The 17,360-nt window shown below is 44.0% G+C and overlaps 1 protein-coding gene across 2 annotated transcripts; it reads left to right on the top strand.

The window, feature by feature from the left end:
- Positions 1-1,761: 1,761 nt before the first annotated feature.
- MRPL33 (mitochondrial ribosomal protein L33) lies at positions 1,762-16,529 on the top strand. 2 transcript variants are annotated; one of them, XM_056568594.1, is made up of 4 exons: positions 1,762-1,907; positions 12,578-12,596; positions 15,523-15,629; positions 16,248-16,529. In XM_056568594.1, the coding sequence occupies exons 1-4, from the start codon at positions 1,847-1,849 to the stop codon at positions 16,295-16,297; spliced, it is 237 nt and encodes a 78-aa protein (XP_056424569.1). In that variant the 5' UTR covers positions 1,762-1,846; the 3' UTR covers positions 16,298-16,529. The 2 variants fall into 2 exon arrangements, with proteins under 2 accessions (XP_056424569.1, XP_056424570.1); XM_056568595.1 differs by lacking the exon at positions 1,762-1,907 and adding an exon at positions 10,388-10,566.
- Positions 16,530-17,360: the final 831 nt, after the last annotated feature.

Genomic DNA, 17,360 nt, shown 5'->3' with positions numbered 1-17,360 from the left:
ATCACAAGCGAGGTGTGGCCGTGATGTCACGAGCCTCCGCCCCTATACTTGGATAGGGGGATAAGATGTCTAGGGGCGGAGTACCCCTTTAAGAAATACACATACGGTGTTATTTTACCCATGATCGCCCATAGAAGAAATCTAACAACATACTTTTAATGTTTGGTAGAGCTGAGGAGAGAAAATAAAATCATAAAAAACCCCATTGGTGTTTCCCTTTTTTTTTCACCAATTTCCCCATAATATTAATTAACAATAGTATATTCACCTCAAATAGAGTGTCTAAGGGTACGTTCACACGAGCGGACCCACAGCGTATTTTATGGTGCGGATCCGCCGCTGAAGGACCGCCGCATGGTGGCTTTACATGTGACTGCTCGGAGTGGCAATACGCCGCTATGAGCAGACACACTGGGATGTGTGAGTTGCCTTGCGGCAGCTCTCGGCCTAGCTCATTGGGCAGGGGGAGCGGCCGCGATGTGTGCGAGTACACCGCCCATGGGTGGCGACTTGCAAATCACTTCAGTGTGTCTGCTCATAGCGGTGTAATGCCGCTCCAAGCAGGCACATGTAAAGCCACATGCAGCGGTCCTTTAGCGGCAGATCCGCAGTGTAAAATTCGCTGTGGGCCCGCTCGTGTGAACGTACCCCAAGGCTAAGTTTCCACTAGTTTTTTTTTTGTTTTTCCCTGGCCTTTTTTTGTCCTTAAAAGAAAAAAAAAAAGAATTCCACAAAAACCTGACCTGTCATTTTGAGCTCCAAACGTGCAGTTTTTGTGGCGTTGTTTTTTTTTCAAAAATAGCGTTTTTTTTTCAAAAATAGCGTTTTTTTTTCTTGGCCATTTTTTCTGCCTATGGCCTTTATATCATAACAAGTCACATGATTCTTTCATCATGTGACTTATTTATTTCCGTTAAAGAAATGGTGAAAAAATAAGCCAGAACAAACCCACGTGGCGTTTTTTTTTTTATAACTTTTTTTTTAATTTTTTTTGCTCCCATAGACTTCTATGGGAGAGAAACATGAAGAGTCTTTCCAAAAAAAAAACACACAAAAACACCATAGTCTCAGCGTGCTACAAATTAGAAAAACTGGCCATGAGCCTATATTCAAAGTAAAAACACCAAAGATGAGTGAAAAATGTCAAAGGAAACAAAGAACCTGGATGATGAAGACTTTGGGGGGGGGGGGGGAGGGGGGTTGGCGCAAAAGTTTACACACCCTGTCAGGACCTCAGGTTTAACTCCTTGCATTCCGTTTCCTTTACCCTATTGATTCAAGTGGATTTGGCATTTCATAAATCACTTTTGCAGCGTTTTTACACAAAAAAAAAAAAAGCATTTGTGGCTTTTTTTGTGGTGTTTTTTGCAAGAAAAAAAAATCAAGCGGAAACGTAGTTTAAAAAAAAAAAAACACAAAATCATGGTAGGAATAAAAAGGATACAGGCGCTGGAATATGAGGTGTTAAACCCGAGCTCCCGGCAGGGTGTGTAGTAAACTTTTGCGCTGCCCCCGCTGTAGTCGTCATTGCTCAGTTTCTCGTCTTTATTGTGAAATAAACATAAAATGTGATGAAGCAGAAAGAATGAGGAAAAGGGGGGTGGGGGGTGGGCTGTAGGAAAGGTCACCCGTCCCCGTCCCCCCTGTCCGTACGTCACATGATGCTGCCCACATGCTGACGGTTACCACAGGCCCCCGGTATTAGGGAACTGGATGTGCGCTTGCCCCCCTTTTACCTTCTCCTTTATTCGCCGTATTCCGGTGAGTGACGTTGCACTTTTTTTGCCGGATCACTTCTCACTTCGTGCTGGAGGTGACATCAGACGCTGCAAATGTCAGGGAAGCGATGAGTCAGCGACGACAACGGGCGCCGATCCCACCGCCGATTCTGCACAAACGAAAAACAAGTGAGGATAAAAGGAAAAACACTGGAAGCGACAAAAAAAAATCACACGTTCTTAACCCCTTAGCAACAGTCGCCGTCCATGTATGGCCGGGGATATATGGCAAAGGCCAAGATCGGGGATAACTCTGATCCCTGCTGTTCAGCCCCTACGTCACCCGGGTGACCCTCCAACAATCACAGGGTGCTGATGGGTTGTCATGGCAACCAAGGGGTGAACTGAGGGGCTGCCATGATTGTTACTCCTGTTATATCAGTGTTTCCTAACCAGTGTGCCTCCAGCTATTGCAAAACTACAACTACCAGCATGCCCGGACAGCGAACAAAGCTGGGAGTTGTAGTTTTGCAACAGCTGGAGGTATCTTGATAGGAAACACTTGAATACTTGATAGGAAACACTTGAATACTAGCTATGTATCTAAATCTTCAATGTGTGATACTGTTTACTGAGTTATGTATCTAAACCCATGATGTGTGATACTGTCCACCGAGTTATGTATCTAAACCTTTAATGGGAAGATTTATCAAAACCTGTCCTGAGGAAAAGTTGCTGAGTTGCCCATAGCAACCAATCAGGTCGCGTCTTTCACTTTTGAAAAGGCCTCTGAAAAATGAAAGAAGCGATCTGATTGGTTGCTATGGGCAACTCAGCAACTTTTCCTCTGGACGGGTTTTGATAAATCTCCCCCTATTGTGTGATACTGTCTACTGAGTGGTGTATCTAAACCTATGATGTGTGATACTGTCTACTGAGTTGTGTATCTAAACCTATGATGTGTGATACTGTCTACTGAGTTGTGTATCTAAACCTATGATGTGTAATACTGTCTACTGAGTTGTGTATCTAAACCTATAATGTGTAATACTGTCTACTGAGTGGTGTATCTAAACCTATGATGTGTGATGCTGTCTACTGAGTGGTGTATCTAAACCTATGATGTGTGATACTGTCTACTGAGTTGTGTATCTAAACCCATGATGTGTGATACTGTATACTGAGTTGTGTATCTAAACCTATGATGTGTGATACTGTCTACTGAGTGGTGTATCTAAACCTATGATGTGTGATGCTGTCTACTGAGTGGTGTATCTAAACCTATGATGTGTGATACTGTCTACTGAGTTGTGTATCTAAACCCATGATGTGTGATACTGTATACTGAGTTGTGTATCTAAACCTATGATGTGTGATACTGTCTAAAGAGTTGTGTATCTAAACCTATGATGTGTGATACTGTCTATTGCAGTGTTTCCCAACCAGTGATCCTTCAGCTGTTGCAGAGTTACAACTCCTGGCATACTTGGTTAGCTTTTGGCTGTCAGGGCATGCTGGGAGTTGTAGTTCTACAACAGCTGGAGGAATCCTGGACTGAAAACACTGGCCAACTGAGTTATGTATCTAAATCTATGGCGTGCTCTGTCTGAGTGTGGCTTTGGAAGAGAGGCAGCTGAAAGAGAATTGTAAAACAGGAGATATCTGCGGTGCGGAGTGAATCTGTGGAGTTGGAGTGACTTGTGTGAGTACTTACATTTGCACATAGAGGGATCACTGATAGAATTTTAAACAGCCTTTTCACTTTTTTTCTCTACTCTCCCTCTAGGTGGAGGGGTAGATTGGTCACAGGTGCTTAAATCTTAGTTTGGGACTCAGTTCTGAGTGTACACTGTCTGAGTGTTGCTTTGGAAGAGGGGCAGCTGAAAGAGAGTTGTAAAGCAGGAGTTTGAGATCGCTGTGAGGGTTATTTTTCTTACACTGTAGAGACTTTAAACTCACAGGTGGGAGGGGGGGGGGGTTTACTGAGAACTTAATTCTAATATTTACTGTCTGTTTTTGGCTGTTAATCTGTGAAATCCCCATAACTAGATGGCCTCCATGTTGGAAAATGCAGTCCAGTGTACATCTTGCGCAATGTATGCAATCCTTGAACAGCAGTTTGAGGATGCATCTTGTTGTGCGCGATGTGTGCGAGTTGTTCATTTGGAAGCCCAGATCCTGGATCTAGAGGAGCAACTGGCAACACTGAGACGCATTGACAACTGAGCAAATACTCTCTGGGGTAGAGGTGGGGGAGCATAGTGGGACGGAGGGGCAGGACAGTCAGGCAGTTAGCTGGGTTACAGTTAGAAAACGGGATAGAGGGAAAAGTGTCAGGGAGGCTAGTCCTGAACTGGCACACCCCAACAAGTTTGCCCGTTCGGCAGATGAGGGGGATGTCATTTCAGAGCTAGCGGTACTGCAGCAAGATACTGCCTCTGACCGCCAGGGGGGTGTCTGCTCCAGTAAGGAGGGAGGGAGGAGAGCAGGGCAGGCCAGACAGGTACTGGTAGTGGGGGACTCAATTATTAGGGGGACAGACAGGGCAATCTGTCACAAAGACCGGGATCGCCGAACAGTGTGTTGTCTTCCTGGCGCACGAGTTCGGCATATCGCGGATCGGGTTGACAGGTTGCTGGGTGGGGCTGGAAATGACCCAGCAGTCATGGTACATATTGGCACCAATGACAAAGTAAGAGGTAGGTGGAGTGTCCTTAAAAATGGTTTCAGGGACTTAGACTGCAAGCTTAAGGCAAGGACCTCCAAGGTAGTATTTTCTGAAATATTCCCTGTACCACGAGCCGCACCAGAGAGGCAGCGGGAGATCAGGGAGGTAAACAAGTGGCTCAGAAGCTGGTGGAGGAAGGAAGGGTTTGGGTTCATGGAGAACTGGGCTGACTTCGCTGTCGGTTACCGGCTCTACCGTAGGGACGGGCTGCACCTCAATGGGGAGGGAGCGCTGTGCTTGGGGAGAAGATGGCTAGAAGGGTGGAGGAGTGTTTAAACTAGGGACTGGGGGGGTGAAGGAATCTACAAGGTAGGGAGGGGTTAGAATAGTTAATAGGGATAGAAGCGGGGGGGGGGGGGTTAGAATAGTTATTAGGGATAGGCTTCATAGGGAAGAAAAAACATACACCATTGAATTGCATGTTGACTAATGCCAGAAGTCTGTCCAATAAAACAGATGACCTGGAGTCTGAGGAGGATTATGTCTGAGGAGAATTATGTCTGAGGAGAATTATGTCTGAGGAGAATTATGTCTGAGGAGAATTATGTCTGAGGAGAATTATGTCTGAGGAGAATTATGTCTGAGGAGAATTATGTCTGAGGAGAATTATGTCTGAGGAGAATTATGTCTGAGGAGAATTATGTCTGAGGAGAATTATGTCTGAGGAGAATTATGTCTGAGGAGAATTATGTCTGAGGAGAATTATGTCTGAGGAGAATTATGTCTGAGGAGAATTATGACATAGCGGGTATAACAGAGACTTGGTTGGACAATCGCTGTGACTGGGCGGTAACATACAGGGTTATAGTCTATTCAGGAAGGATCGGACAAAACGGAAAGGGGGAGGAGTTTGTCTGTATTTGAAATCGAGTCTAACTCGCAGGAGGATATACGGGAGGGAACAATAATGTAGAGTCATTATGGGTAGAAATATATGGAGATAGAAATAGAAAAATCCTGATAGGGTTATAAGCTATAAACCTCCAAATATAATGGAAGAGGCAGAAGATCAATTACTGAGGCAAATAAACACAAATCAGAACAAGGTGATAATAATGGAGACTTTATCCTGATATAAACTGGAGACTGAGACCTGAGAATCTCATAAAGGAAGACAGACGGGGAAGGCAAAAACATCTAACTTTAAAAAGGCAAATTTCCCTGGGCTGAGATCTGCACTACAGGACATAGACTGGGGGGAGGTGTTGTCAAATACTGATACAGAAGGTAAATGGGACATCTTTAAATCAACTCTAAATAACTATAAAGCTAAATATATACCAAAGGGGAACAAATATAAACGATTAAAACTATATCCTACATGGCTGACAAATTATGTTAAAAGAGCAATAAACAACAAAAAAATAGCCTTCAAAAGATTCAAATCTGATGGGTCAGCGATAACATTTAAACAGTACAAAGAGCTTAATAAAATCTGTAAAAATTTAATAAAAACAGCAAAAATTCTAAACGAGAGACAGGTGGCCAAAGAAAGCAAAACTAATCCTAAATATTTTTTTAGATATATAAATGCAAAAAAAACAAGGACAGAGCATGTAGGACCCCTTAATAATGATAATGGGGAGGTTGTCACGGGCGATCAAGAGAAGGCGGAGCTACTGAATGGGTTCTTTAGTTCTGTATATACTAAGGAAGAAGAAGCTGACATTGGCCAGGTCAGTGCTGGTAACACATCATGTACAGGTCAGTGCTGGTAACACATCATGTACAGGTCAGTGCTGGTAACACATCATATAATGTATTGAACTGGCTTAATGTAGAGATGGTACAAGGTAAGTTAAGTGATATAAATGTAAGCAAATCCCCAGGACCGGATGGACTACACCCAAGAGTTCTTAGAGAGGTAAGTTCAGTAATATCTGTACCCCTGTTCATGATATTTAGAGATTCTCTGGTTTCTGGTATTGTGCCAAGGGACTGGCGCAAGGCGAATGTGGTGCCAATCTTCAAAAAGGGCTCTAGGTCTTCCCCAGGAAACTATAGACCGGTAAGTTTAACGTGCATTGTGGGTAAATTGTTTGAAGGACTTATAAGGGATTACATACAGGAATACATAGGGGATAATAGTATTATAAGTGATAGCCAGCATGGGTTTACTAAGGATAGAAGTTGTCACCAATCTAATTTGCTTTTATGAAGAGGTGAGTAGAAGCCTTGACAGAGGAATGGCTGTGGATATAGAGGGGGGGCTGTGTATATAGAGGGGGGCTGTGTATATAGAGGGGGGCTGTGTATATAGAGGGGGGGCTCTGTATACAGAGGAATGGCTGTGTATATAGAGGGGGGGGCTGTGTATATAGAGGGGGGCTATGTATATAGAGGAATGGCTGTGGATATAGAGGGGGGCTGTGTATATAGAGGGGGGCTCTGTATATAGAGGGGGGCTGTGTATATAGAGGGGGGCTGTGTATATAGAGGGGGGGCTATGTATATAGAGGAATGGCTGTGGATATAGAGGGGGGCTGTGTATATAGAGGGGGGCTCTGTATATAGAGGGGGGCTGTGTATATAGAGGGGGGGCTATGTATATAGAGGAATGGCTGTGGATATAGTGTTTCTGGATTTTGCTAAAGCGTTTGATACTGTCCCTCATAGACGTCTGACAGGTAAGTTAAGGTCTTTGGGTTTGGAAATTTTAGTTTGTAACTGGATTGAACACTGGCTCATGGATCGTACCCAGAGAGTGGTGGTCAATGATTCGTACTCTGATTGGTCCCCGGTTATTAGTGGTGTACCCCAAGGTTCAGTACTGGGACCGCTGTTGTTTAATTTATTTATCAATGATATAGAGGATGGTATTAACAGCTCTGTATATAGAGGGGGGGCTGTGTATATAGAGGGGGGGCTGTGTATATAGAGGGGGGCTGTGTATATATAGAGGATGGTAATAACTGCTCTGTTTCTATCTTTGCAGATGACACCAAGCTTTGTAGCACGGTACAGTCTATAGAGGATGTGTCTATAGAGGGGGGCTGTGTATATAGAGGGGGGGTACAGTCTATAGAGGATGTGTATAAGTTACAAGATGACTTGGATAGACTAAGTGTCTGGGCCTCCACTTGGCAAATGAGGTTCAATGTGGATAAATGTAAAGTTATGCATCTGGGTACTAATAACCTGCAGCGTCGTATGTCTTAGGGGGGCTGTGTATATAGAGGGGGGCTGTGTATATAGAGGGGGGGCTGTGTATATAGAGGGGAGCAGTGTATACTAATAACCTGCAGCATCGTATGTCTTAGGGGGGATTAAACTGTCAGAGTCACTGGTAGAGAAGGATCTGGGTGACTTGTAGATCACAGACTACAGAATAGCACAATGTCAGGCTGCTGCTTCCAAAGCCGGCAGGATATTGTCATGTATCAAAAGAGGCATGGACTCAAGGGATAGGGACATAATACTCCCCCTTTATAAAGCATTGGTACGGCCTCACCTGGAATATGCAGTTTTGGGCACCTGTCCATAAAAGGGACACTGCAGAGTTGGAAAGGGTGCAGAGACGCGCGACTAAACTAATATGGGGCATGGAACATCTTAGCTATGAGGAGCGATTAAAGGAGTTACAATTGTTTAGTCTTGAGAAGAGACGTTTAAGGGGGGATATGATAAACGTATATAAGTATATTAATGGCCCATACAAAAAATATGGAGAAAAACTGTTCCAGGTTAAACCCCCCCAAAGGACGAGGGGGCACTCCCTCCGTCTGGAGAAGAAAAGGTTTAGTCTAAAGGGGCGACACGCCTTCTTTACCGTGAGGACTGTGAATTTATGGAACGGTCTACCTCAGGAACTGGTCACAGCAGGAACAATTAACAGCTTTAAAACAGGATTAGATACATTCCTGGAACAAAATAACATTAATGCTTATGAAGAAATATAAAATCCCATCCCTTCCCCAATATCGCGCCACACCCCTACCCCTTAATTCCCTGGTTGAACTTGATGGACATATGTCTTTTTTCGACCGTACTAACTATGTAACTATGTTTCTGACTATAACTAAAGACAATTATCTGTCCCAAATGGTGAAGGGCCCGACCAGAGGGGGCACCCTACTAGACTTATTATTAACCAACAGACCTGACCAGAGGGGGCGCCCTACTAGACTTAATATTAACCCACAGAACTGACAGAGTAACTAGTGTGCAAGTAGAAGGACACCTAGGAAATAGTGACCATAATATAATACATTATAACTTGTTCTTCAATAAGGGAATCTCTCGAGGGGCCACAAAAACAATGAACTTTAGAAAGGCAAAGATTGGTCAACTCAGAAAAGTCCTTAACAATATAAAATGGGATAGTGTCCTCAAAAACAAGAATACTGACACTAAATGGGAGACTTTTAAGAATATTTTCAATTCTCACTGTAAGAGGTATATACCTTATGGGAATAAAAGGGTCAGAAATAAAAGAAAACCAATATGGATAAATAAAAATGTTAAGGGGGCAATAAATGACAAAAATAAAGCATTTAAACTACTAAAAGAGGACGACAGTGAAGAAGCATTAAAAAGCTATAGAGAAAAATTTAGAAAATTTAAAGCCGCAAAAATAGAGACAGAAAGACTCATTGCCAAAGAGAATAAAACTAACCCCAAAATGTTCTTTAACTATATAAATAGCAAAAAGGTAAAAAATGAAAGTGTAGGCCCTTGGGGAGGAAATTATAGACGGGGATCAGTAAAAGCAAATATATTAAACAAATTCTTCTCCACTGTATTCACTGAGGAAAATGAAATTCCAGGTGAAATACAGCGAGATAAGGTAAACTCCCAAGTACAGGTCACTTGTCTAACCCAGGAAGAAGTACAGGTCTCCTGTTTAACCCAGGAAGAAGTACAGGTCACCTGTCTAACCCAGGAAGAAGTACAGGTCTCCTGTCTAACCCAGGAAGAAGTACAGTGCCACCTACAAAAAATCTAAATAGACTAATCGCCAGGTCCAGATGGCATTCACCACAGTGTTCTAAAGGAATTAAGTAATGTAATAGACAGACCCCTATTTTTAATATTCAGGGACTCTATAATGACAGGGACTGTTCCCCAGGACTGGTGCATGGTAAATGTGGTGTCAATATTTAAAAAGGGGTCAAAAAGTGACCCTAAGAATTATAGGCCTGTTAGTTTAACCTCCGTTGTATGTAAATTGTTTGAGGGTTTTCTAAGGGATGCTGTTTTTTAGTATCTTGACAGACATGCTGGCCATGAGCACTTTCCTTCTCTGCCCTCCTCAGCCAGCGGGGCCGGGAATCGCATTGTGGGATGCGCCTGCATGCGAATTCCAGCCCCTCACTCATGTCCGCTCTCTGCTGTCCCTTCCGTCCTCTTCCAGCTCCGACGCGCGTGCCCCTGCCTCCTAGGGCGCACCCCGAAGCTCTCAGATTTAAATAGCGAGTGCGCCCGTAATTATGACATTCACCTGTATCTTTTCTATAAGTACCTGCACCTCCTACTAACCACACCACAGGCGTGTTACATCATTCCCTTACTACTGAAGGGTTAAACATACAGTTTTGGTCTGATCTCTGATTACGGGCATTATTCCAATTTTAATCCCCATGAGGCCATTAATAAACTTTAAAAAACACGGTTTGAAATGCATAAAAATATATAATTTTTTTTAAACATTTCCAATTCATCTTATAACAAATGTAACATTATTGATCCCGATAGTCACATCACTCATGAAGCCCAAATAAAAACTAGTCCAGGAAAAAACAAGCCCTTAACCTACAATAAATAAAGCTGGGACCTTTTGTATGAGAGAAAGTAATGAAGAGGTTAATGGATTCTCTCCCCACACAGTGAATGAATCTCCTCATATAATCTCACACACCGGTCACTTGCAGACATTCCCTTCCAGTCGTTACTCTCCTCTCTTCCCCTCTATTCTCTTCCCTCTCCATCTCTCAATCCGCGGCTCTGTTCAGGTACTAGAGAGCAGAGACGTCCCAGGCAGCCGCCATTTTCTTGGAGCCCAAACTCGTAGCTCCTGATAAAGATGACCCGGAGATGAAGAGCGGAGGTGCCGGAAGTGACCCCGCGGGATCTGCTGCCCTTGTGCTGCAGCTGCAGACATGTTCCTCACTTGTGTGAACTGTGAGTGAGATGACTGAGTATAAAAGGGGTGAGGGGGTGTCAGCGGCGTATTAGAGGGGTGTCAGTGAGGTATTAGAGGAGTATGGGGGTGTCAGCGGCGTATTAGAGGAGTATGGGGGTGTCAGTGAGGTATTAGAGGAGTATGGGGGTGTCAGTGAGGTATTAGAGGGGAATGGGGGTGTCAGCGGCGTATTAGAGGGGTGGCAGTGAGGTATTAGAGGAGTATGGGGGTGTCAGCGGCGTATTAGAGGAGTATGGGGGTGTCAGTGAGGTATTAGAGGGGAATGGGGGTGTCAGCGGCGTATTAGAGGGGTGGCAGTGAGGTACTAGAGGGGTGAAGGGGGTGTCAGTGAGGTAGTAGAGGAGTATGGGGGTGTCAGTGGGGTATGGGGGTGTCAGTGAGGTATTAGAGGGGTATGGGGGTGTCAGTGAGGTATTAGAGGAGTATGGGGGTGTCAGTGAGGTATTAGAGGGGTATGGGGGTGTCAGTGAGGTATTAGAGGGGTATGGGGGTGTCAGTGAGGTATTAGAGGAGTATGGGGGTGTCAGTGAGGTATTAGAGGGGTGAGGGGGTGTCAGCGGCGTATTAGAGGGGTGTCAGTGAGGTACTAGAGGGGTGAAGGGGGTGTCAGCGGCGTATTAGAGGGGTGTCAGTGAGGTATTAGAGGGGTGAAGGGGGTGTCAGTGAGGTATTAGAGGGGTGAAGGGGGTGTCAGTGAGGTATTAGAGGGGTGAAGGGGGTGTCAGTGAGGTATTAGAGGAGTATGGGGGTGTCAGTGAGGTATTAGAGGAGTATGGGGGTGTCAGTGAGGTATTAGAGGAGTATGGGGGTGTCAGTGAGGTATTAGAGGAGTATGGGGGTGTCAGTGAGGTATTAGAGGAGTATGGGGGTGTCAGTGAGGTATTAGAGGAGTATGGGGGTGTCAGTGAGGTATTAGAGGAGTATGGGGGTGTCAGTGAGGTATTAGAGGAGTATGGGGGTGTCAGTGAGGTATTAGAGGAGTATGGGGGTGTCAGTGAGGTATTAGAGGAGTATGGGGGTGTCAGTGAGGTATTAGAGGAGTATGGGGGTGTCAGTGAGGTATTAGAGGAGTATGGGGGTGTCAGTGAGGTATTAGAGGAGTATGGGGGTGTCAGTGAGGTATTAGAGGAGTATGGGGGTGTCCGTGAGGTATTAGAGGAGTATGGGGGTGTCAGTGAGGTATTAGAGGAGTATGGGGGTGTCAGTGAGGTATTAGAGGAGTATGGGGGTGTCAGTGAGGTATTAGAGGAGTATGGGGGTGTCAGTGAGGTATTAGAGGAGTATGGGGGTGTCAGTGAGGTATTAGAGGAGTATGGGGGTGTCAGTGAGGTATTAGAGGAGTATGGGGGTGTCAGTGAGGTATTAGAGGAGTATGGGGGTGTCAGTGAGGTATTAGAGGAGTATGGGGGTGTCCGTGAGGTATTAGAGGAGTATGGGGGTGTCAGTGAGGTATTAGAGGAGTATGGGGGTGTCAGTGAGGTATTAGAGGAGTATGGGGGTGTTAGTGAGGTATTAGAGGGGTATGGGGGTGTCAGTGAGGTATTAGAGGAGTATGGGGGTGTCAGTGAGGTATTAGAGGAGTATGGGGGTGTCAGTGAGGTATTAGAGGAGTATGGGGGTGTCAGTGAGGTATTAGAGGGGTGTGAGGGTGTCAGTGAGGTATTAGAGGGGTGTGGGGGTGTCAGTGAGGTATTAGAGGGGTGTGAGGGTGTCAGTGAGGTATTAGAGGAGTATGGGGGTGTCAGTGAGGTATTAGAGGGTCGTGGGGGGTGTCAGTGAGGTATTGTGGGGGTGTCACTGGGGTATTAGAGTGGTGTCAGTGGGGTATTGTAGTATGTGTGGATTATGATGGGAATTGGTCGCTACCTTGTTGGGAGTAGTAGTGTATAAGTAGTCGGGTTGTGGTATGTGGCCCCAGAATAGGGTATATGGGGCCCTTGTCGTATATATTCTATATTAACCCTTTTCTCTCTTTTCTTCCCGATGCAGTTGCCAAAGGAAAATCCAAGTAAGTGGAACGGGTATCACAGTATGACCGAATACTGACCCCCCTGACCACATCGCCCCCGAAATCATCATCCTGGGGTTGGTCACATTGAGTGGAGGAGGGGAGGGGGGGGGGGTTCATCTCTGGAGCCGGCTTGGAGTCCCAGGATTAGTCACCATGGGGACACCTGGTTCTTTTAGTAAATCCCATACACTTTAGTGGATTTTCTCCTCTGAATATAGGGAAAGAGCTCAACGATGATCATTTACCAGGAACCTATAGGATTTACTGTTCATCTTCTATAAATACTCAAGATAGGAATGATTATATTATACAGGCACAGTGACCCCACCAGCAGAATAGTGAGTTCAGCTCTGGGGTATAATACAGGATATAACTCAGGATCAGTACAGGATAAGTAATGTAATGTATGTACACAGTGACCTCACCAGCAGAATAGTGAGTACAGCTCTGGAGTATAATACAGGATATAACTCAGGATCAGTACAGGATAAGTAATGTATGTACACAGTGACCTCACCAGCAGAATAGTGAGTACAGCTCTGGGGTATAATACAGGATATAACTCAGGATCAATACAGGATAAGTAATGTAATGTATGTACACAGTGACCTCACCAGCAGAATAGTGAGTACAGCTCTGGGGTATAATACAGGATATAACTCAGGATCAGTACAGGATAAGTAATGTAATGTATGTACACAGTGACCTCACCAGCAGAATAGTGAGTACAGCTCTGGAGTATAATACAGGATATAACTCAGGATCAGTACAGGATAAGTAATGTAATGTATATACACTGTGATCTCACCAGCAGAATAGTGAGTACAGCTCTGGGGTATAATACAGGATATAACTCAGGATCAGTACAGGATAAGTAATGTAATGTATGTACACAGTGACCTCACCAGCAGAATAGTGAGTACAGCTCTGGAGTATAATACAGGATATAACTCAGGATCAGTACAGGATAAGTAATGTATGTACACAGTGACCTCACCAGCAGAATAGTGAGTACAGCTCTGGGGTATAATACAGGATATAACTCAGGATCAATACAGGATAAGTAATGTAATGTATGTACACAGTGACCTCACCAGCAGAATAGTGAGTACAGCTCTGGAGTATAATACAGGATATAACTCAGGATCAGTACAGGATAAGTAATGTAATGTATATACACTGTGATCTCACCAGCAGAATAGTGAGTACAGCTCTGGAGTATAATACAGGATATAACTCAGGATCAGTACAGGATAAGTAATGTAATGTATGTACACAGTGACCTCACCAGCAGAATAGTGAGTACAGCTCTGGGGTATAATACAGGATATAACTCAGGATCAGTACAGGATAAGTAATGTAATGTATGTACAGTGACCTCACCAGAAGAATAGTGAGTACAGCTCTGGGGTATAATACAGGATATAACTCAGGATCAGTACAGGATAAGTAATGTAATGTATGTGCACAGTGACCTCACCAGCAGAATAGTGAGTACAGCTCTGGAGTATAATACAGGATATAACTCAGGATCAGTAAAGGATAAGTAATGTAATGTATGTACACAGTGACCTCACCAGCAGAATAGTGAGTACAGCTCTGGAGTATAATACAGGATATAACTCAGGATCAGTACAGGATAAGTAATGTATGTACACAGTGACCTCACCAGCAGAATAGTGAGTACAGCTCTGGGGTATAATACAGGATATAACTCAGGATCAATACAGGATAAGTAATGTAATGTATGTACACAGTGACCTCACCAGCAGAATAGTGAGTACAGCTCTGGGGTATAATACAGGATATAACTGAGGATCAGTACAGGATAAGTAATGTAATGTATATACACAGTGACCTCACCAGCAGAATAGTGAGTACAGCTCTGGAGTATAATACAGGATATAACTCAGGATCAGTACAGGATAAGTAATGTAATGTATGTAGACAGTGATCTCACCAGCAGAATAGTGAGTACAGCTCTGGAATATAATACAGGATATAACTCAGGATCAGTACAGGATAAGTAATGTAATGTATGTACACAGTGACCTCACCAGCAGAATAGTGAGTACAGCTCTGGAGTATAATACAGGATATAACTCAGGATCAGTACAGGATAAGTAATGTAATGTATATACACAGTCACCTCACCAGCAGAATAGTGAGTACAGCTCTGGAGTATAATACAGGATATAACTCAGGATCAGTACAGGATAAGTAATGTATGTACACAGTGACCTCACCAGCAGAATAGTGAGTACAGCTCTGGGGTATAATACAGGATATAACTGAGGATCAGTACAGGATAAGTAATGTAATGTATATACACAGTGACCTCACCAGCAGAATAGTGAGTACAGCTCTGGAGTATAATACAGGATATAACTCAGGATCAGTACAGGATAAGTAATGTAATGTATGTAGACAGTGATCTCACCAGCAGAATAGTGAGTACAGCTCTGGAATATAATACAGGATATAACTCAGGATCAGTACAGGATAAGTAATGTAATGTATGTACACAGTGACCTCACCAGCAGAATAGTGAGTACAGCTCTGGAGTATAATACAGGATATAACTCAGGATCAGTACAGGATAAGTAATGTAATGTATATACACAGTCACCTCACCAGCAGAATAGTGAGTACAGCTCTGGAGTATAATACAGGATATAACTCAGGATCAGTACAGGATAAGTAATGTATGTACACAGTGACCTCACCAGCAGAATAGTGAGTACAGCTCTGGGGTATAATACAGGATATAACTGAGGATCAGTACAGGATAAGTAATGTAATGTATATACACAGTGACCTCACCAGCAGAATAGTGAGTACAGCTCTGGGGTATAATACAGGATATAACTCAGGATCAGTACAGGATAAGTAATGTCACGTATCTTCTCCATCTTCTGCGCAGGGTGGTCTTGGTACAGATGATGAGTGCTGCAGGAACTGGTTACACCTTCAACACTCGGAGGAATAAAGCAAAAGACAAGCTCATCTTGAGGAAATATGACCCTATAGGTGCGTTTATTCCTTGTATCTGTATTGGGGTTGGGGTAGTGCACAGACGGCTTATAGAATTCAGATTTCATAGTGTGTGTGATCAATATTCACTTTATTCTTTTTAATTACTGAAATCCTGTGCAGCATCGGGTGCAGAGGATCTGGCTCATGTCACCATTTTACCAGCAGATTCCCTTGTATGATATTCCCTTGTGAACCCTTCTTAAAGGGGTACTCCACTCCCCAGCATTCAGAACATTTAGTACCGAACGCTAGGTGCGGGCTTGGGGGGTCGGCAATCCCCCCTTGTTACATCACACCCCGCCCCCTCAATGCAAGTCTATGGGAGGGGGTGTGACGGCCGTCACACTCCCAAAGACTTGCAATGAGGGGGCAGGGCGTGACGTGGCAACCCCTGAAGCCTGCACCCAGCTTTCCGAACTAAATGTTCTGAACGCTGAGGAGTGGAGTACCCCTTTAAAGGATCTGGGCAATTAATACATCTATACCAAGAAGTTACTGTAGTGTTCTCTATACATTGGTAAAATTGCTGCTCGGATGGCGATAACTTCATTGTGCGGGATCAGTCAGGTTTTCTCTGCAGAATCTTCACAATCCTCTTTCTCTTTCTTGCAGTAAAACAACACGTCCTGTTCAACGAAAAGAGGAAAATCCGCAGCATCTAATGGCTGCGCAGTAAATAGAGGAAAAGGAGGAGTGCGGCACGGGTGAGGATCAGCTGCTGGGACAATGCTGAGGACCTGGCGGCTGTGTCCTGTGAGCGGGGCCCCGGGGCCGCTCTGCTGAGCTCGGATCGTGAGCGCTGCTCCTGAAGGATCTGAACAATACTCGCTGAAAATTCCAGAATGTTCTTTATTTTGTCTAATGTTCATTGTTAATAAAGCAAAAATGTTTCTACCTTTTTGTATGGTGGTCCCATTGGGCTGTGGGTATTGTAGTTTTGTAACAGCTGGAGGCACCCTGGTTGGGCAATATACTGTAATAGGAAATCCCCTTGACCCAACCAGACTATCTCCAGCTGTTGCAAAACTACAACTCCCAGCATGCTAAGCAGAAGATATCATGGTCTGGGCAGTCGATGGGAGACAAACAGCAATGCTTAAAGGGGTACTCCACTGGAAAACTTTTTTTTATTTATTTATTTATTTTTTAATCAACTGGTGCCAGGAAGTTAAACAGATTTGTAAATTACTTCTATTTAAAAATCTTAATCCTTCCAGTACTTATCAGCTGCTATATTCTCCACAGGAAGTTTTTCTTTTTGAATTAAAATTCTGTCTGACCACAGTGCTCTCTGCTGACACCTCTGTCCATTTTGGGAACTGTCCAGAGTACAAGCAAATCACCATAGCAAACCTCTCCTGCTCTGGACAGTTCCTAAAATGGACAGAGATGTCAGCAGAGAGCACTGTGGTCAGACAGAAAGGAAATTCAAAAAGAAAAGAACTTCCTGTGGAGAATATAGCAGCTAATAAGTACTGGAAGGATTAAGATTTTTAAATAGAAGTAATTTACAAATCTGTTTAACTTTCTGGCACCAGTTGATTTAAAAAAGATTTCCAGTGGAGTACCCCTTTAAAACAGTGTATTTCAACCAGTGTGCCTCCAGGTGTTGCAAAACTACAATTCCCAGTATGCTAAGCAGCAGGTATTATGTTTTGGGCAGTGGATGGGAGACCTATAACAATGCTCTGAGCAGTGTTTCCCAACAAGTGTGCCTCCAGCTGT

Source organism: Hyla sarda, chromosome 3 (genome assembly GCF_029499605.1).
Source record: "Hyla sarda isolate aHylSar1 chromosome 3, aHylSar1.hap1, whole genome shotgun sequence".
Classification (NCBI taxonomy): Eukaryota; Metazoa; Chordata; class Amphibia; order Anura; family Hylidae; genus Hyla; species Hyla sarda.
The sequence above is the reverse complement of the archived record's forward strand: the minus strand, read 5'-3'. Positions and strand labels throughout refer to the sequence as shown.

Excerpts from the sequence above, each read along its gene's own strand:
- MRPL33 (XM_056568594.1), top strand. The coding sequence starts at position 1,847 with ATGAGTCAGCGACGACAACGGGCGCCGATCCCACCGCCGATTCTGCAC. Across the intron at positions 15,630-16,247 it reads GAGGAAATATGACCCTATAG|TAAAACAACACGTCCTGTTC; the intron begins GTGCGTTTATTC and ends TCTTTCTTGCAG.